This window comes from Acartia tonsa, chromosome 8 (genome assembly GCF_053477335.1).
Source record: "Acartia tonsa isolate MP-2025a chromosome 8, ASM5347733v1, whole genome shotgun sequence".
In the NCBI taxonomy this organism is placed as follows: domain Eukaryota; kingdom Metazoa; phylum Arthropoda; class Copepoda; order Calanoida; family Acartiidae; genus Acartia; species Acartia tonsa.
Genome location: NC_137267.1, coordinates 48,038,213 through 48,059,857, shown reverse-complemented (window position 1 = coordinate 48,059,857; position 21,645 = coordinate 48,038,213). Strand labels below are relative to the sequence as shown.

At 36.3% G+C, this 21,645-nt stretch overlaps 2 protein-coding genes across 2 annotated transcripts in view; both read left to right on the top strand.

The window, feature by feature from the left end:
- The window catches only part of LOC145327173 (protein AAR2 homolog), a 38,533-nt gene extending 31,211 nt beyond the window's left edge, over positions 1-7,322 (top strand). The window contains exons 8-11 of the mRNA XM_080170743.1: positions 1,158-1,254; positions 2,118-2,258; positions 6,181-6,300; positions 6,864-7,322. Coding sequence (XP_080026869.1) covers positions 1,158-1,254; positions 2,118-2,258; positions 6,181-6,300; positions 6,864-6,995 — 490 coding nt within the window. The 3' untranslated portion in view covers positions 6,996-7,322. The remainder of the gene's footprint in view (positions 1-1,157; positions 1,255-2,117; positions 2,259-6,180; positions 6,301-6,863) is intronic.
- Positions 7,323-7,841: 519 nt separating this feature from the next.
- LOC145327176 (zinc finger protein 277) overlaps positions 7,842-21,645 on the top strand; it is a 34,898-nt gene continuing 21,094 nt past the window's right edge. The window contains exons 1-9 of the mRNA XM_080170745.1: positions 7,842-7,877; positions 10,653-10,735; positions 11,255-11,333; positions 11,578-11,677; positions 14,232-14,300; positions 14,850-14,917; positions 15,207-15,312; positions 16,082-16,142; positions 18,344-18,436. Coding sequence (XP_080026871.1) covers positions 10,661-10,735; positions 11,255-11,333; positions 11,578-11,677; positions 14,232-14,300; positions 14,850-14,917; positions 15,207-15,312; positions 16,082-16,142; positions 18,344-18,436 — 651 coding nt within the window. The 5' untranslated portion in view covers positions 7,842-7,877; positions 10,653-10,660. The remainder of the gene's footprint in view (positions 7,878-10,652; positions 10,736-11,254; positions 11,334-11,577; positions 11,678-14,231; positions 14,301-14,849; positions 14,918-15,206; positions 15,313-16,081; positions 16,143-18,343; positions 18,437-21,645) is intronic.

The following is a 21,645-nucleotide window of genomic DNA, read 5'->3' as shown; positions in this document are numbered from 1 at the left end:
GCCCACATATAAAGTTTTCTAGTTTTTCTGATTACTGATCTATTTAAAAATTCTAATCAAGATACTTTCAAAGTTTTAATTTTGTTGTGTAGCCTCTCTTTGAGTTTGTTTGTGTGTCTGTCTTTTTAAAAGCGAAGCTTTTCTATAATTAGGGTCGGTCCGTCCGTCCGTACGTCCGTCCGTAACGGATAGCTTTTTTCGTTAATTTAGACATGTTAGAATTGTCCTATCGATTTCCAATTTTGCATGGTGATTCCTTTAGTAGTTAGGTACGATTTAGAAAGCGTAGCAACTCTATAATCACTACCAAAATGTCCGTGCGTCCATTTTAAACATGTTGATTTTTTTACTTTTTAAATAGCTTTTTTCGTTAATTTAGGCATGTTAGAATTGTCCTATCGATTTCAAATTTTGCATGGTGATTCCTGTAATAGTTAGGTACGAGTTAGAAAGCGTAGCAACTCTATAATCATTACCAGAATGTCCGTACGTCCATTTTAAACATGTTGATTTTTTTAACATTTTAACAACAAATTTGTATGTGACCTAATTATCAGATTGGTCTGATTTTTAGTATACTGATTCCTGGGACAACAAAGTACAACATTATAAGCGAAGCAACTCTATAATCAAGTCCTAAAAATGTAAGTATGTCCATAATCATTATCCTGTATCAAGCAGTTTTTCAACAAACTTACTTACAATTTTGCTTAGACTCTTATACATTCGCATTCTGATTATTCAGTTCTGACATTATACAAGTGTTAATGTCCGTTTGTCCTACCCTTTCAGAGCTTCGCTTTTATGGATGTTGTCATCCTTGTTGTAATAAAAGTTTTTGCTGATCTCTGAATTGATTTATTTTAGAGAGGGAGTGGACATTGGGCTGTTTATTACACTAGTCCCCAAAGTTTTATAATAACGTTTCCATATTCGTTTTAATAATAACTTTTGGGACTTTTATTGAATTTTGATTGGTTGATTCATTAAATCGAGTGTCCAAACGTTTCAACCACTAATTTTAATCTACAGAAAGGGTAATTTTACTTACTTATCATTTGGGATGTACATCAATTTATCGGCTATTGGCTTATCCCTTTAGATCAATAGATTTATTCAGTTTAATATGTCAGATTTATATCTAAAATAATTTAAAGGTGTCCACCTAATCCAAGTGCCACAGAGATAACAAAGCATCATCTGGACAGGAGTTATCAGCTGGAACAGTTCATAGAACAGCTGGGAAACTCTCAGGTAAAATTACCAATCATATCCAAGACAGAAGTTATCAACTGGAACAGTTCATAGAACAGCTGGGAAACTCTCAGGTAAAATTACCAATCATATCCAAGACAGAAGTTATCAGCTGGAACAGTTCATAGAACAGCTGGGAAACTCACAGGTAGGATTAACAAACATATCCTGGACAGAAGTTATCAGCTGGAACAGTTCATAGAACAACTGGGAAACTCTCAGGTAGGATTAACAATCATCACCAAGACAGAAGTTATCAGCTGGAACAGTTCATAGAACAGCTGGGAAACTCACAGGTAGGATTAACAAACATATCCTGGACAGAAGTTATCAGCTGGAACAGTTCATAGAACGACTGGGAAACTCTCAGGTAGGATTAACAATCATCACCAAGACAGAAGTTATCAGCTGGAACAGTTCATAGAACAGCTGGGAAACTCACAGGTAGGATTAACAAACATATCCTGGACAGAAGTTATCAGCTGGAACAGTTCATAGAACAGCTGGGAAACTCTCAGGTAGGATTAACAATCATCACCTTGACAGAAGTTTTCAGCTAGAACAGTCCATAGAACAGCTGGGAAACTCTCAGGTAGGATTAACAATCATCACCAAGTCAGACGTTATCAGCTAGAACAGTTCATAGAACAGCTGGGAAACTCTCAGGTAGGATTAACAGCCATCACTAGGACACAAGTTATCAGCTGGAACAGCTCATAGATCAACTGAGAACAGGTAGGATTAACAATCATCACGTTCACCTTGAGAAAAGCATTTCTACTATAAAGTCCAAATAAGTTGTAATACTAAGCATATCCATATTAAGTTTATCCCTTTTATGGAAGTTGCCTTCCTTGTTTTAGGAGGTTTTGGCTGAGGTGCAGTTCAGCTTTCTCTGCTTCTTGGTTGGTCAGAATTATGCCAGCTTTGAACACTGGAAACATCTGGTTGACCTTCTGTGTGGCTGCGCTGACTCCCTACTCAAACATCCCAGTCTGTTCCAGGTAGAGTTTGGATGTTTTTATGTTATTTTTCTAGCCCTTAGATGCTAGGGATATAGCCGCTAGTTTGTTCTTAATGGACAAGTATATGTAGCTGTTTTTGGATACAACTAGAGTAACCACATGAGGACTTGAACTCAAACTTTCACCACTGTAACTTAGCATGAGGGAGGGGATTTTGGGTTGTTTATTACACCTGTCCCCAAAGTTTTATAATAACGTTTACTTATTCGTTACCTTAACAACATTTGGTACTAATATTGAATTTTATTGGTTGGTTCATTAATTTGATACCGGATATTGAAACTATCCGGCCGGATATCCGGCAATATAATCTTTTATATTTTACAGCAAAAACCTCTGCTATTTTAAACTTTAAATGGCTGTAATTTTCTTATTATTGAAGCTAGAAGAACAATGTTTTCTGAATATGTTTATGTTTATGTAAATTTTATATTAGAAATCTGAAAACATAAATTTTGGGTGCTGTAGCAGTACTTGGCAGCTGCCAGCCGCAAACCGGCGGTCGGCAGGTAAACGGCAACGGATGTTATGGAATTGTAATATGTCATTAAGACATATAAAAAAAGCCTAAGTTTAAAATTTAAAGTCTCTAAGTCAAAGATTGCGGTCACAGGAACCGTTTAAAGATTTCTGGAGACCTGGAAGTTCAGGACTTGAATGATTATACCTGGAACCTGAAATCGACTTGAACACCTATATTTTATATGAGGATGTAAATTTGTACAACTATAGGATTCAGTATTTGATAACATGAAATGTTTTGTTTAAGTTTAAAAAAATATATTTTAACTTTTTACCTGAATGACCTTGCCAAGTTTACTGGAATCCTGTGCCGAACAGCAAGGAGGTATTCAAAATTCCAACTCTCAGTTATGTGTCATACCCATATTTCGAAAGTCACTTAGTTATAGCATTCTTTTGTGTACCATTTGTTGGGAATTACCCTAATTTATCAGTTATTGTCTTATCCCTTTAGGCCTAGGGTAACTCGTTGCGTTAATTTACCAGTGAGCTACAACACCCCCTGAAATTTTTGAAACACCACCCCTCTCCGCTCTCTAGAAAATCTCTACTCCCACGTGACTTACTTCTTACAAAAAAACAAGGATGACAACATCCATAAAAGCGAGGCACTGAAACGTTAGGACAAACGGACATTAATACCTGTATAGTGTCAGCACTGAATAATCAGAATATAAAAGTATAAGAGTCGAAGCAAAATTGTAAGTAAATTTGTTTTCAAAAAATTAACATGTTTAAAATATACGTACGGACATTCTTGTAATGATTTTAGAGTTGATACGCTTTCTAAATTGTACCTAACTCCTATAGGAATCATCATGCATAGTTTGAAATCGATAGGACAATTCAAACATGCCTAAATAAACGAAAAGAGCTATCCGTTACGTACGGACAGACACACGGACGGACCGACCCTAACTTTAGAAAAGCTTCGCTTTTAAAAAGAAAATACTTACAGAAAAAAAGAAATAGAAAAGTTTAAAGAAAATTGTTAAACAAGCCTCTTGTTATCCATTTTGTTAAAGAGAATTTGAATGTCGCAAGTTTTAAGAATCCTTCGTCAAGTTAATACATGTAGAATATGGATATTATGACAGCGGAAAAATTGTCGCCAATTTAGGTTGCTATTCTCCCTGTCATTAATTGGTCAATTCGTTAATCCAGTAGGAGGGGACGGGATTGGGTAGGAGAGGGGAACCGTTACTTTAGCCCGTTGTTTGGTTCACTTTATTGGAGAACATGAAAATCTGGTGCTAGATCCAAAGAATAGTATATCTAATGTCAAGTTCTTAGTTAATGTAAGAATCTTTATTGCATTTTTAGTAGCGAAGCTACTCTATAATTCACTTTGTCCGTCCGTCCGTCAGTGAGTCCGTCCGTAACGCTATGGGGGAAATGGGATTTACTCAGCTCCAATAAAAGATAGAATGCTGAAATTTTTTGACAACATTCCCATTATTAAGGAGCACAATTGACTCTAAAACATCATTGGCGTTCGGACCGATTTTTAGCAGGTTTTAGGCTATTTTTATATTTTTCACATTTTTCTCCATATCTTCAGTGTTTGTGGTCCGATTTTCAAAATTTTTTCAGTTACAGATATCAAAATTAAATTTCCCGTCGTTTAAAGGAACAACCATGAAGGCCAGACTGCCTTTTTAGCAGGTTTTAGGCTATTTTTATTTTTTTCACATTTTTCTCCATATCTTCAGTGTTTATTGTCCGATTTTCAAAAATTTTTTCAGTTATAGATATCAAAATTAAATTTCCCGTCTTTTAAGAAAACAATCATGACTGCCTTTTTAGCAGGTTTTAGGCTGTTTTTATATATTTAACATTTTTCTCCATATCTTCAGTGTTTATAGTCCGATTTTCAAATTTTTTCAGTTATAGATATCAAAATTAAATTTCCCGTCTTTTAAAGAAGATAACCATGACGGCCAGACTGCCTTTTTGGCAGGTTTTAGGCTATTTTTATATATTTAACACTTTTTTCCATATCTTCAGTGTATATGGTCCGATTTTCCAAATTTTTAAGTTAAGGATTTAAAAATTAATTTTTTTGTCGTTTTAATAAAACAACCATGACGGCCAGACTGCCTTTTATCAGGTTTTTGGCTATTTTTATATGTTTTACATATTTCCCCATATCTTTGTTTATTTTGATGCAATTTTCAAACTTTTGTGGGATATCAGTATCAAAATAATTTTTTCCATTGTTATGAGCATCTTTAATATAATTTACTTTGACCATCGTCATCATGCAAAATAAAACAAGGTTTCATGTCTATTTTATCCAATAAATCTATTCTTGATTTTAGTAAAAACCTTTTAAATCTACCTGTACGTATTCCCATCGACGATTTTTTGTGCTTCGCTACTTATGGATGTTGTCATCCTTGTTACAACATCGGATCAACTACATGATCTAATTTTAGATTTAGAATAATACTATAATATAAAGTAGTAAGTTTTTTATGTCTGAAGTTAAATATTTCGGAAACTGTTAATCCAAATTAAATTGTATTTTTCAGGGATTTTGTAATGATTATTTGCGGATTTTTCTAAGAATTTTAGAGGAAAATTGACATGAAGAAATACGAATGATTTTTTTTCAATGTGAATTCGAAACCGGTTAATATCCGCTGGATTGGATTGGTACTGGTTCTCAGCATTCTTTAATACAAAGTAGAACGATGTCTGTCTGTTTGTTTGTAGCGAAGGATCTCGCTAACCGCTGAACCGATCGGTTTCTCCTTTACAGGGTAGCTCCTCATAGGTCCCGGGAAGGTTTATAACTAATTTTTTTTTAAGGGGGGGGGACAACCCCCAACCCCCCAAAAAAGGAAAAATACCCCCCCCCAAAAAAAAACTCTTTTCAAAACTAAAATTAAAATAGTGGGGTCGACTAACACCCCCCAAAAAAAAAATTTAATTTTTCTTTTAAATCTAAAATACGAAAAATTTGTTTGATCAAACCTCTTTGCCAAAGCCCCTAGAGGCTAGGGGCGAAGCCGCTAGTAATAAAGAAAATTCAACTAATAATATTTGTTAGCCCTGATACTTTTATTGCATTACATAAGCTTCGCTATCATGTACGTTAATTTTTCTAGTTTTTTCGGGTATAGTCCCTTTCGTAACATCGCACCTTATGGGGCGATTCTTCGTATTTTTCACAGTAGCTTTTCCCCTATTTCTAGCTCCTGCGGGGGGCTCAAACCCTGCGGGGCCAATTACCTAACCCTGTGGGGCAATCACCTAACTTAATATAACCTAACCTAACCTAAAATAACCTATAAAAAGCCATTTAAAAATACGACGAATCGCCCCTTATGGGGCGATGTTACGAAAGGGACTATTCCCGTTTTTTCTTGTTCAGGATTTCATAACAGACCTGTATTTCCAAATGGTGGAGATTCCTCAAGATTTCTTTGTGGATATAGTTTCACAGAATAACTTTCTTGTTAGAGCTCTTACAAATCTATTTGAAAATATTAAGGTATTATTCTTATAACAATTAGGTACAACTTTGTGGATATAGTTTCACAGAATAATTTTCTTGTTAGAGCTCTCACAAATCTATTTGAAAATATTAAGGTATTATTCTTATAACAATTAGGTACAACTTTGTGGATATAGTTTCACAGAATAATTTTCTTGTTAGAGCTCTCACAAATCTATTTGAAAATATTAAGGTATTATTCCTATAACAATTAGGTACAACTTTGTGGATATAGTTTCACAGAATAATTTCCTAGTTAGAGCTCTCACAAATCTATTTAAAAATATAAGGTATTTTTTTGAAAGCGAAGATTTTTTTTAATTAGGGTCCGTCTGTCCGTAACATTTAGCTTTTTTCGTTAATTTAGACATGTTAGCATTGTCCTATCAATTTCAAACTTTGCTTGAAGTTTTATAAAATAAAAATTTTAAAATTAATACCAGTTTTGTTATACCTGGCCATAGGCCAATCTAGTTTAACAAAGCTGGTTTTAATCATTTTTATTGATATCCACGGAAAGCTGTCTATAATACGATGCAATAAATAACTATTAATTCTAGGAAACCAAAGAAGTATCAGCTGATTTGAAACAGAAGGCGCAAAGATTTGAGAATTGTTGTAGTAAAAAGTTTGGTTGGTGTTTTGCCGACGACGCAGATGAAGAGAATTTGCCTGTCGTGGTTCAACTTTAAGTTTTAAGATGGGGCATTTTATTTGGGGGAGAGAAGAAACATGTGACCATTTATTACTGTTTCAGTCCCCAAAGTTTTCTTACTTGTAGGATACACAACTTTGGGGACTTTTATTGAATTTTGTTTTGTTGGTGTTTTGCCAATGACGCGGATGAAGAAAATTTGCCTGTAGTTGTTAAACTTTAAGTATTAGCAGGGATATAAAGGGATTAGACAATGGCCGATAAATTGATGATAACACACTCAATTACTTCTTCTGTAGATTACAATTAGTGGTTAAAACGTTTGTACAGTAAACTTAATAAACCAACCAATCCCAATAAACACCAAAGATATGGAGAAAAATACAAAAATAGCATAAAACCTGCTAAAAAGCGGTCCTACCGCCATTGATGTTTTATAGGTAATTGTGCTCCTTAATAATGGGAATGTTGTCAAAAAATTTCATCCTTTTATCTATTACAGGAGCCGAGAAAATCACGTTTTCCCCAAACTAAGACGGACAGACGGACATTTCAAATTATAGAGTAGCTTCGCTACTAAAAAGGTTACTTTATAACTTTGGGGAACAGTGTAATAAACAACCCATTGTCCCGATGAATTTTGATAAGTTGGTTCTTTTAGTGTCTAAACGTTTCAACCACTAATTGTAATCTACAGAAGGGGTAACTTTTTATATCATCATTTGGGATGTACATAAATTTATCGGCCATTGTCCTTTAGAACCCTGATGTAATATTATGTAACTTAAACTACTGCATTTTTAAAACTAATACTTTCTTATACATATGTACTGTATAATATTATATTTGCATTACTAATATATTGTTATTATTTTCAGAAAAAAATGCTCTATTAGATTGATAGAAATTTACATAGCCAAGGAACGAATAAAGGGATTCTGCTAAATATTGTCAATTAAAAAGTTTCAAAAAATATAAATATTTTGCGGTTTCCCTCAAATCGCCGAGTTGAGCACAGAAACCCGCCCCCTTCCACTCAACCTATTTTTTTTTAAAATAGTTGGTGTTACGCTTGTTTTTTAACTAAGGTAAGGTTAGGCTATATTAGGTTAGGGAATCGAGAAGGTTATGCAATGCAACTACTTACTCCATTAATTTTAATATAATTTTGAAAATAAGTGGTAGGGTGTAATGAGCTCAAAGGGTACTTTTGTAGAAAGCACCGTAAATTTGAACCCTTCAATTTTTAAGATGCCATTGCAAATCTTACTTAAACTCTATATCAGGCTGTTTATTACTCTAGTCCCCCAAGTTTTATAATAATGTTTCATTGACAACTTTGGGGACTTTCATTCAATTTTGAATGGTTCATTAAATTGAGGTTAAAAACTGTTGAACTTCTAATTTTAATTTACAGAATGGGTAATTTATCGACCATTGTCTTATCCCTTTAGATCCCTGATATCTGTCTGTACATAGAATAATAATGAATAAGCCAATACTGGAGGCCCTATGCCTACCATCGTCTTATCCCTTTAGATCCCTGATATTGGTATGTACATAGAAAAATAATGAATAAGCCAATAATACTGGAGGCCCTGTGCCTACCATTGTCTTATCCCTTTAGATCCATGATATTTGACTGTACATAGAATAATAATGAACTAGCCAATACTGGAGGCCCTGTGCCTACTATTGTCTTATCCCTTTAGATCCCTGATATTTGTCTGTACATAGAATAATAATGAATAAGCCAATACTGGAGGCCCTGTGCCTACCATTGTCTTATCCCTTTAGATCCATGATATTTGTCTGTACATAGAATAATAATGAATAAGCCAATAATACTGGAGGCCCTGTGTCTACCATTGTCTTATCCCTTTAGATCCATGATATTTGTCTGTACATAGAATAATAATGAATAAGCCAATAATACTGGAGGCCCTGTGCCTACCATTGTCTTATCCCTTTAGATCCATGATATTTGTCTGTACAAAGAATAATAATGAACAAGCCAATACTGGAGGCCCTGTGCCTACCATTGTCTTATCCCTTTAGATCCATGATATTTGTCTGTACATAGAATAATAATGAACAAACCAAGCTGGAGGCCCTGTGCCTACCATTGTCTTATCCCTTTAGATCCCTGATATTTGTCTGTACAAAGAATAATAATGAACAAGCCAATACTGGAGGCCCTGTGCCTACTATTGTCTTATCCCTTTAGATCCCTGATATTTGTCTGTACATAGAATAATAATGAATAAGCCAATACTGGAGGCCCTGTGCCTACCATTGTCTTATCCCTTTAGATCCCTGATATTTGTCTGTACAAAGAATAATAATGAACAAGCCAATACTGGAGGCCCTGTGCCTACTATTGTCTTATCCCTTTAGATCCCTGATATTTGTCTGTACATAGAATAATAATGAATAAGCCAATACTGGAGGCCCTGTGCCTACCATTGTCTTATCCCTTTAGATCCATGATATTTGTCTGTACATAGAATAATAATGAATAAGCCAATACTGGAGGCCCTGTGCCTACCATTGTCTTATCCCTTTAGATCCATGATATTTGTCTGTACATAGAATAATAATGAACAAACCAAGCTGGAGGCCCTGTGCCTACCATTGTCTTATCCCTTTAGATCCCTGATATTTGTCTGTACAAAGAATAATAATGAACAAGCCAATACTGGAGGCCCTGTGCCTACCATTGTCTTATCCATTTAGATCCATGATATTTGACTGTACCTAGAATAATAATGAACAAACCAAGCTGGAGGCCCTATGCCTACCATTGTCTTATCCCTTTAGATCCATGATATTTGTCTGTACCTAGAATAATAATGAACAAGCCAATACTGGAGGCCCTGTGCCTACCATTGTCTTATCCCTTTAGATCCATGATATTTGTCTGTACATAGAATAATAATGAACAAGCCAATACTGGAGGCCCTGTGCCTACCATTGTCTTATCCCTTTAGATCCATGATATTTGTCTGTACCTAGAATAATAATGAACAAGCCAATACTGGAGGCCCTGTGCCTACCATTGTCTTATCCCTTTAGATCCCTGATATTGGTATGTACATAGAATAATAATGAACAAACCAAGCTGGAGGCCCTATGCCTACCATTGTCTTATCCCTTTAGATCCCTGATATCTGTCTGTACATAGAATAATAATGAATAAGCCAATACTGGAGGCCCTGTGCCTACCATTGTCTTATCCATTTAGATCCATGATATTTGACTGTACCTAGAATAATAATGAACAAACCAAGCTGGAGGCCCTGTGCCTACCATTGTCTTATCCCTTTAGATCCATGATATTTGTCTGTACATAGAATAATAATGAATAAGCCAATAATACTGGAGGCCCTGTGCCTACCATTGTCTTATCCCTTTAGATCCATGATATTTGTCTGTACCTAGAATAATAATGAACAAGCCAATACTGGAGGCCCTGTGCCTACCATTGTCTTATCCCTTTAGATCCCTGATATTGGTATGTACATAGAATAATAATGAACAAACCAAGCTGGAGGCCCTATGCCTACCATTGTCTTATCCCTTTAGATCCCTGATATCTGTCTGTACATAGAATAATAATGAATAAGCCAATACTGGAGGCCCTGTGCCTACCATTGTCTTATCCCTTTAGATCCATGATATTTGTCTGTACATAGAATAATAATGAATAAGCCAATACTGGAGGCCCTACGCCTGCCCGACCCTCAAGAGAATGATAAATTTACATTTGAAGAAGAGGTAAAATATCTTCTATAATTCACTTTGTCTGTCTGTCTGTCTGTCTGTCTGTCAGTCAGTTCTGAACGCCATGGTGGTAATGTAATGTTATTTTCTCAGCTGCTATTCAAGATTAAAGGTTGATTTGTTGTGTACTAAAGATTCTCTGTAACAATTAGATTCCAGTATATAATTTACTTTGTCCGTCGGCCTCTTTGGCCTCTAGCTGGTTTTAATTTTATGATTTTAATATTCGTGGAAAGCTGTCTACGATGCGATAAATAACTATTCCAGTATGTCTACGAAACCGATTAATATCCGCTGGTTTAGAACCGATTCTCAGCCAGACTGAAAAATCATGTATAGTATCGTGTTACAGACAATTTTCCACGAATATTAAAATAAAAATCACAAAAAAATAATACAAATTTTGTAAGTCTCGGCCTTAGGCCCCTTGGGGCTAACACAACTATTTTTACTCTTTACTATCCGCGGAAAGCTGTCTTTAATACGATGCGATAAATAACTATTATTTTTTAGGAAATAGAATGTCTTCTATGTGATAAGAAATTTAAAATTTACGGTGGTGGATTTTTACCCTACCCAAAGGACACCCAAGGAATGAATATAAATGTTATACCTACATTTTATAGGTACCTATTAGCTAATTTTCTACATTTTTATTTTTAGTAAATCAAGTTAAGAGATAATAGAGTAAACTTAATGAACCAGCCAATCATAAGTCCCCAAAGTTGTTATTGAACAAGAAAATGTTATCATTAAACTTTGGGGACTAGTGTAACAAACAGCCCAATGTCCCCTCCCTCCCTGCTATACTAGTTACATACATTTAAATCAAACAGACAAAGATGGGAAAGAAAATCTTCTAAAACACCTTCTCATGGATCACAGTGTTGTTATTGGTGATATTCATCTGGTAGCCAACCTTCCACAGTACATCAGGTCAGTATCATAGAATAGCTGATATACATCTGGTAGTCAACCTTCCACAGTACATCAGGTCAGTATTAGAGAATAGCTGATATATGTACATCTGGTAGTCAACCTTCCACAGTACATCAGGTCAGTATCATAGAATAGCTGATATACATCTGGTAGCCAACCTTCCACAGTACATCAGGTCAGTATCATAGAATAGCTGATATACATCTGGTAGCCAACCTTCCACAGTACATCAGGTCAGTATCATAGAATAGCTGATATACATCTGGTAGCCAACCGTTCACAGTACATCAGGTCAGTATTAGAGAATAGCTGATATACATCTGGTAGCCAGCCTTTCACAGTACATCAGGCTAGGCAATAAAAAGATACTAATTTAATTTTATTGTTGAGATAAACAACACAAATTAAATTAAGAACGAATATTAAGTTTCTTTATATTTTTAATAAGCAAACAAGGGAGAGGTAAATGACTTAATTAAAAGATGAGAAGCTGAAATGCTATATAAAATAACTAGATCCTAAAAAATGTAGAAAAGTAATAAAATAATGCAATTCTTTCTTGAAAAGGGTTGGAAACATGCCTATTTGAATGTACTTTAAAGATGTTTTATATGTGAAAACTGTAGAATATGAAGAAGTATAAATGAACAAGGATGACAACATCTATAAAAGCGAAGCACTGAAACGGTAGGACAAACGGACATTAACACTTGTATAGTGTCTGAACTGAATAATCTGAATATAAAAAGAATAAGAGTCGAAGCAAAGTTGTTAATAAAGGGAGAGGTCATTTTCTAGTAAATCCCGTAAAGGTGTGTGTTATAAGGCCTAAAAATAGTAGTAGAACGATAAGGTGCTCTATATATTTGTATTCCCTATTGAATAGAACAATAGGGAATTTTTTTTTTTTTTTTTTGATAACCGTACCTGGAATATCTTCAAAAAATACGAAATTTCTATCAAACGCTTTGTTTGGCTCAAACTGACAAAAATTTTAAAAAAATATAATTATGATAATAATGTTTTCTATAGGTACAAGGTAAGGTTAAGAACAATCTATACCATTAAACAAAGGAAGAAGTCATTCTTTACAGGTTGATTTATTATAATTATATTTTTTTTATTTGTGTCAGTTTGAGCCAAACAAAGCGTTTGATAGAAATTTCTTAGATATTCCAGGTACGGTTATCAAAAAAAAAAAAAAAAATTCTTCCCTATTGTTCAATTCAATAGGAAATACAAATATATAGAGCACCTTATCGTTCTACTACTAGTTTTAGGCCTTATAACACACACCTTTACGGGATTTACTAGAAAATGACCTCCCTCTTTGTTGAAAAACTGCTTGATACAGGATAATGTTTATGGACATACTTACATTTTTAGGACTTGATTATAGAGTTGCTTCGCTTATAATATTGTTCTTTGTTGTCCCAGGAATCAATATACCAAAAATCAGATCAATCGGATGATTAGATCACATAAAATTTTGTTGTTAAAAGAGTAAAAAAATCAACATGTTTAAAATGGACGTACGGACATTCTGGTAATGATTATAGAGTTGCTAAACTTTCTAAATCGTCCCTAACTACTACAGGAATCATCATGCAAAGTTTGAAATCGATAGAACAATTCTAACATGCCTAAATTAACGAATAAAAGTTATCTATCTTGGACGGACGGACGGACCGACCTTAATTATAGAAAAGCTTCGCTTTTAAAAAGAAGTAAAACTGTAAAAACTTGAATATTACCCTCAGAGATATTACCAGACGATGGCAGTTTTAAGGCAGCTCAAGGGTTTCTTCACCGTTTTTTTTGTCAAAGTTCCATTAAGTGAAAAAGCAAACTACCATGCTAAGAAAGCTCTTTTTTAGGCTTATTTTCTATGTATCGGTTAAAAGAATTGGCACTCCCCCCCCCCCCCCCCTAATTTAAATAATTTTGTGTTTATGCCTATCCATTGTAAATAGCAAATAAAAAACTTCTTACATAAACAAATGTAATAAAAACTTTGTAATTTTATTTACAACTAAAGTTTAATATCAGAGGAATTAATTAAAAATAAGAAAGTTATATAAACTTAAATTAGGTATAAAACAAGTTTCTTTCTAGGAAATAAATTATCAAAGATTTGCTTATTTATATTATTTTAAGAATGCACAGTACAAAATTAGACATTTTTCATCTCTTTGTAAAATAAAAAGGCGACGGGGCTTTTATTACAGAAGGCTTAAGAAGGGAAATTAAACTATACGAACAGCATGAGTTATATGTAACTCTGCCCAAAGAGCGTGGACTCTGTCCCGATTTTGTATTTAGCCTTTGAAATGAGCCAATAGCGTCTAAATTTTAAAATGTAAACACAGCCGGGTCCCCACAAAAGAACAGAAAGCAATTTGCTAGCAGACGAAACTTTTCATTTTGATATCCGCTGTATATAAGGCTGTCTATGATACGATGCGATAAATCACTATTTCAGTATGGCTTTGAAACCGATTATTATCCGCTGGATTAGAACCTGTTCTCAGCCATGCTGAACTTATTTCAGGTACTGGAAACAAAAGTTCAGTTACCGGCCCCTGACAGAATATTGTATCTCCATCAAAGCTCCTGTTAGGAAAGTTTGCCATTCTAATTGAGAAATTAAAAGTAACAGGACGTCTGTCTGTAGGTATGTACCGAAGGATCTCGCTGCCGCTATGGAAAGGTTCTGGTAAGGTTTACAACTGTTTTCAAGTGGTTGCCCCTCGGTGCTAGCAAAACAGGTGTTGAGATCTTATAATTTTATTTTAATATTCGTGGAAATTGCCTGTAATACTGTGCGATACATGATTTTGTAGTATGGCTAAGAACCGGTGCTAATAACCGGATATTATTCGGTTTCGAAGCCATACTGGAAAATAAGGGAAGGGGGGGGGGCAGTTAATGCAACCCTCTCGTAATCTATTCATAAATGACACATAAGCCCAGTTCACAAAAGACAAAGGTCGACCTCTGGAAATTTTAGGTCGACCTATAGAAGCTTTAGGTTGACCGATTTTATAACGATATTTGTTGGTTGTACTTGTTAAGGTTGTGAACTGGGCAATAGAATCCGAATTGCACTCTGAAACTTGGCATGAGTAATTTAAAGAATTATAGAGGTGGTAAACTTTAATAATATCAGAGATACAGAATCTCCCCTGCGACTAACTATGGCATCTGAAATGACGGGGAATAGCCAACAGACAACAGGAAATTTATTTGTGTATTATGTCAGGGATCTAAAGGGATAAGACATTGGCCGATAAATTTATATACATTCTCATTGATAATACTTAAAAATTACCATTATGTAGATTATAATTATTGGTTAAAACGTTTGAACACTTAACTTAATGAACTAACTAATCAAAATTCAGTAAAAGTCCCCATAGTTGTTAAGCCAATGAATAAGAAAACGTTATTATAAAACTTTGAGGACTAGTGTAATAAAAAAGCACAATGTCCCCTCCCTCCCTGCTTACAAATATAAATCCTGCAGACGGTGAAGGTGAAATACGCGAGTTCTCTATGCTGTCTGATGTCATTCCAGAGGATAAACAGCTCAGGCAACAGTTACAGATGGACAGGCTGGAACGGGTGCTCAGGTAAACATAATTATTGGTTTAAAAGTTTGTACACTACTAGTCATACCAGAGGATAAACAGCTCAGGCAACAGTTACAGATGGCCAGGCTGGAACGGGTGCTAAGGTCTTCTTTCAAAGCCAAGAGAAACTTGTGATTTCTAGCAGGTAAACCAAGGAACCCGCAGGGCTGTGGCTTAACACAGGGATGGAGAGAACATTGGGCTGTTTATTACACTAGTCCCCATAGTTTTTTAAGGACGTGTTCTTATTTGTCAGCTTAACAACATTGGGGACTTTCATTATATCCCCATAGTTTTTTAAGGACGTGTTCTTATTTGTCAGCTTAACAACATTGGGGACTTTCATTATTTCCCCAAAATAGTTTTAAACCTTCCCAGGATCCATGAGAAGATTCCCTGTAAAGACAGACTGACAGAGATCATGTTACTTCATTATAAGGATTGTATAGAAAATATTTTTAGAACCCATGAAGAGGAGATAACAACAGCAAAGACTTTCATAGAACTTGCCTTTTCTGAACTTCAGACAGACAGATAGACATCATTGTATTTTGTATGTATTGTATATAAAATATTTTTAGATTCCACTAGGAGAATAACACTTGGGAGTGTGGTGGTATCCTCCCCTAAAATAGTAATAATCCTTCCCAGGACCTATGAGAAGGTGTCCTGTAGGTTTAGTGGTTAGCGAGATCCTTAGGTGCAGACAGACAGACAAGCAAACATCCTGTTACTTTATTATAAGGATTGTATATAATTTTTTTTGTAGAATCCATGAGCAGGAGAACAACAGCAAAGACTTTCATAGAACTTGCCTTTTTTGTAGACAGGTAATCTACAACAACCATAAAAGCGAAGCACTGAAACGGTAGGACAAACTGACATTAACACTTGTATAGTGTCAAAACTGAATAATCAGAATATAAATGTATACGAGTCGAAGCAAAATTGTAAGTAAATTTGTTGAAAACTGCTTGATTCAGGATAATGTTTATGGACATACTTACATTTTTAGGACTTGATTGTAGAGTTGCTTCGCTTATAGCATTATACTTTGTTGTCCCAGGAATTAATATACCAAAAATCAGATCAATCGGATGATTAGATTACATGAAAATTTGTTTTTAAAAAAGTAAAAAAATCGACATGTTTAAAATGGACGTACGGACATTCTGGTAATGATTATAGAGTTGCTACGCTTTCTAAATCGTACCTAACTACTAAAGAAATCACCATGTAAAGTTTGAAATCGATAGGACAATTCTAACATGCATAAATTAACGAAAAAAGCTATCCGTTACGAACGGACCGACCCTAATTATAGAAAAGCTTTGCTTTTAACAATAAGATAATTTAATTTAAGTTTGTAAAGAAATTCATGAATGAATATAATATATTTGGATATTATGACAGGGGAAATTTTGTCGATAAATTTGGTTGCTACTTCAGGTACTACTCATTTATTGGTTAGTATTTTCTTTTAGTAGGAGGTGGGGGGATAGGTTAACGTGGGGTATCAGTATATTAGCCAGCCGGAAGAACTATTTTTAGGGTATGCGAAAATATGATTTAACATCCAAGTTATCATATATCGATTTTATGAGATGATTTTTAATTTGTTTACTCGTATTAACATCAAAATATTATTTACGTCAGTTTATTAAACACGCTGTAAGTGTTCTAAAACTTCAACCTCCTTCATTTCTTTGATAATCTAAGATCGTATATTTACAAAAATATAAGAATTGTTACTTAAAATTTTTTGTGTCCGTTCGTTAGAGACCTTCAATAAAAAAGCTACTTATCTATAATACAAATTAGCTTGATGTCTTTCCGTCCGTCTGTCCCATAAGATCTCGGTAACCACTAAACCGATCGGATTCTACTCTTCAGGGTGTATACCTATTGGTCCTGTGGTGGTTTTAAGCTATTTTCTTGGGGGGTGGGACACCCCAACCCCCCCAAAAAAGAAATTCTCTCCCCCCATCTCAAAAAAAATTGGGAGGGAGAGTATGGTTCGGAGCACTAGAAATATTTTTTTATCTTTTTTAAAACTACCTCATGGGGCAAAGCCCCTAGAGGCTAGGGGCGAATCCGCTAATACTAAATATCTAATCATACTAAAACATACCTTTAATGTTTTGTTAATTTCGATGAACTAAGACAGTTATTTCATTTTTTTCTAAATTTTGCTAGATTTCGTTTTTGTAAATATTGAAAGGAAGCAATCAGGTGAAAATATTTCTATTTTGAATTTAAAAATATTAAGGTCAGCTACAAATTCATTTATCTCAATTTTTGTACCTGTACTCGAAAAGGTTTTAAATTATGCAAAATATAATGTACTAGCGGTTGTGTCCAAAGCATCTTTGGGCTTTGTTTTCAATCTAAACATAAAATAGCTCAAAACCGTTCCAGGACCTTTGTGAAGCTTTCCTAAAAGGAGAATTCGATCAGTTTAGTAGTTATCAAGATCTTTTGCTTCAGACAAAAAAAACCTTAATAATTTATATAATAGGATATCTTAAAATCTCTATTTTAAGATATTCTTTGTATTTGCGTGTTATGGCCGTTTTCAGTATTGTTTACAAACAAACAATCATTTAGAAATTTGAGAGTCACGCGGATTTTTTTGATCACATGGCTTTTAATGGTACCCAATCATTCTGGAGTTTAATGGTACCCAATCATTCTGGAGTTTAATGGTACCCAATCATTTAGGAGTTTGAGCATCACGCGGATTTGTTTGACCATAACTTCAGCATAAGATTTATTTGATTTAGATTTGATTTTCTTCCCTTATGGTAGTTTTCTATAAGATAGGAAGTATGCAGTAATGCTTATTCACACATTGTTTTCATACAGGCCATATTTAGGAGTTTGAGCGACACGCAGATTTTTGTGATCACATGGCTTTTAATGATACCCAATCATTTAGATTTGATATTCTTCCCTAATGGAAGTTTCCTAAAAGGAAGGAAGTGTGCAGTAATGTGTATTCACACATTGTTTTCATACAGGCCATATTTAGGAGTTTGAGCGACACGCGGATTTGTTTGATCACATGGCCTTTGACCATAACTTCAGTGTGGGACAGCCGGCTAATCTGGTTTTTGTCAATAAGGTAATTATGAATGAGGAAGAGGATGTTGGACTGTATACTACACTAGTCCCCAAAGTTCTATTATAACGTTTTCCTATTAGTTGGTTTTTACTTTGGGTACTTAGATTAAATTTTGATTGGTTTTCAAATTGTTTCAATCATTAATTGTAATCTACAGAAAGTTAAATTTTGTATATTATTGAGAATTAACATCGATATATAGGCCATTGTCTTATCCCTTTAGATCACTGGGTAAATAATTATCATTTCTCGTGTCAAGCAATATCTCAGGAACAGTTATAATTTTGTAATAAGTAGGTAAAGCCTTATATCTCTCTTTGTTAAGAGCAGTTAAATATTTCATGTTTATAAATAATTTTAGGGTGTTCTTGATTTTGACCAAATGTATACGTATATATGAAATGACCATAATTAAGAAAAGTTTGACTTAATAAGCGCATTTGACTAAATGCTAATGTGGTATTCGGCAACCGTGAGCCATGCCTATGGCAACCCTGACCTGGGTTCGGGGAAGGGCCGAGGGCCCTCCCCTGAGTCCTGGGGAAGGGGTCTGCCGACCCCCTCCCTATGCCTAAAATTAATGATAGATTCTGACAGCCTTATTATGGTTAAGCTGTATTGTTAATTCCCCCCCACCCTTTCCAGGGATGGGGGATCATTATTGCCCAAACTGACTATTGTATATGTATTATATTGATTCTGTGTATGATTACTTATTCCTATCTGTGTATTTATTGTTTGTTGTATATAACTTTAGTAAACCTTAGACCCTGAATAAAGGAACAACTGAATAGACTCTGTTTATTATTTAGTGATTGCTAGAGAAGCGTAGCTTCTCTATAGTATAGGTGTCCACGTCTGTCGCACTGCCGTAGTCATTTGAACTCTGGTGTCTGCCATTAAACCTAGGCGGATACCACAACTTTTGGTGACAGCTGTGTGAGATTACGGCAAACCACAAGTGTAGAGCAGACGCGCAGCTGAGGCTAAGGTACTCCCAGCAGTGAAACTGGCAAAACTGACACAAGCAACCTGAATTACCCACCCTGGATAGCAAGGTCTAACTCTGTATCCGGCAGTTGTGGAAGCGAAACCTAGCAAAAGACCACTAAGTGTGGCGGAACCCGAGCTGCGGAGAGTAGCGAAATCGGACGAGAGACTGCGGAGAGCAACGAAACTTGACGGAGAACCGCGAGAAGCGCCGACATCTAACGGAGAATTGAGCGCTCAAGGGCTGAAACAGGCCTGCGGACGGGCTGAAACAGGCCAAATAAGTGCAAATGGCTGAAAATAGGCCAACATTTACTGCAAGAGATAGCAGGATCCGAACCAGCGGCGCTGCAGGAAGGGACATTCCCTGCCGCCACCAGCCGGATTCGGATACAGGGCGCTGCAGGACAGGACATTCCCTGCCGCCGACAGGCTGAAACAAGCCAAATAGCTGCGAGCTGCGAGCGAAAATACGAGTGTAGTGTACCAAGCAGAAGAAAAACTACGTTAACTCCAAGTATCCTGAGAGGCTACAGCGCAGCCACCCATCTAGAAAAAACAGATATTATATCACATTTTAGGGATTACCACCCTAGTGTGAAGGCTGAACAATAGATTTATGAGCAAGGCTTGGTAAACAAATTTGTTGTGTATTGTGATAAAGCTAAAAATAGAACAGGCTTGGTAAGCAAATTTGTTGTGTATTGTGATAAAGCCAAAAATAGAACCTAGATGTAATATAACAATGCATTGATAAACAATCTAACCCCCCAAGCCTTCAGCACAACAAATACACCCCTTATCCCAACGGAAGGGGAGGGGCCCACCATCAATTGAAGCAAATACAATTGAGGTGACATAACAATAAGCTCAGGATTAAGGAAAAGGCACAATTACCTCACCACACAGTTACTTCAAACCTACAGCACCCCCCCCTCCCATAGGGGGGAATGGACGGTTTTACCCCGTCCCCTCACGCGCTCCCCCTTCCTACCCACACTTGAATAAGTCCGCCCACGGTGTGGAGATAGCGACCGGGAGAACAGAGCGCCATTTACGGGTCGCGCAGCAGAGCTTGGGACGCACAAAAAAATTCAACGGACGAATAAGACAAAGCGGACCAATGAGAGAGCGGATTGAGGGATAGGTGCGCGTTTTACCTGTGTGCGCTAATCTGACGGCGCGTAAGCGCGTTGCAAGGAAAGGATATTTCACGCACACACACACAGGAGCGGAGCTACCCCATAGCATCCAACAGAGATATTTTTAGAAAAAAAAGACTTGCAAGCCCCTCCCTCCTATCTATAGTGTGATAAGGAAAACCAAATCAGTTCCTGACAGCAGTTCAGACCCTCAACAACTATCTACACCTACCAGCCTACTCTACAACTCAGAAACTAGTGACAAGTACTTTAGGTACACCTAATTTAAATCTTTGTAGTTAAACTACCAACCTAGTGATAAACAGTGTTGGCTGCTAGGCTAGAAAGCCTCAAGTGTAAACCACTTATAGTATTGACTTAAAACTTCGTGTCCCGCCGCTGAACCTTTGACCCGATGGAGCAGCCACAAGCGCCAGGAGGCGACCAGCTCCAAGGATGGCTCCAGGATGATCCCCAGCCGGCTCCAGCCGAGTACCGCAAGCTGATGCTGAGTAACCTGCCGGAGTATCGAGGACCGCCCAAGCAATCCTGGAATTCCCACATCCGGAGACTCGAAATGTCATGGGCGGCTTACCGTGTGCCCCCCCATGACACACTAAATCGCCGCAACGCCCTTTTACTATCCCTGGCGGGGCAAGCGGCGGAGATGGCCTCTCATCTGTTTGGCGAGGCAGGCCAAGCCTTGACATACGAACAAGTCAAGGCCGAGTGTGAAATGTTATTTCGTCCAGCCTATGAATCTCAGACCCTGAAGCAAGCCTTCAGAGATTATAGGCAACACTCGACAGAACCTATACAAGCATACATATCCACAAAGTGTGCATTGTATAGGGAGGCCTATAGCCACGAGGACCTTGAGTTATTGATAGACGAATTAAATCGTGGCATTCGTAACGCTAATGTGAAACGTGAAATGATGGGTCATGAGATCGCCTCGGTACCTGAGTACACGAGGCGAGCCATGTTTACCGTCACAATGATCACCAAGCAGCTGAAGGAGGGTGTGTGCCTAGTGGACGCCACCGACGGGCTCATGGGATCAGCCAGCGTCCAGTT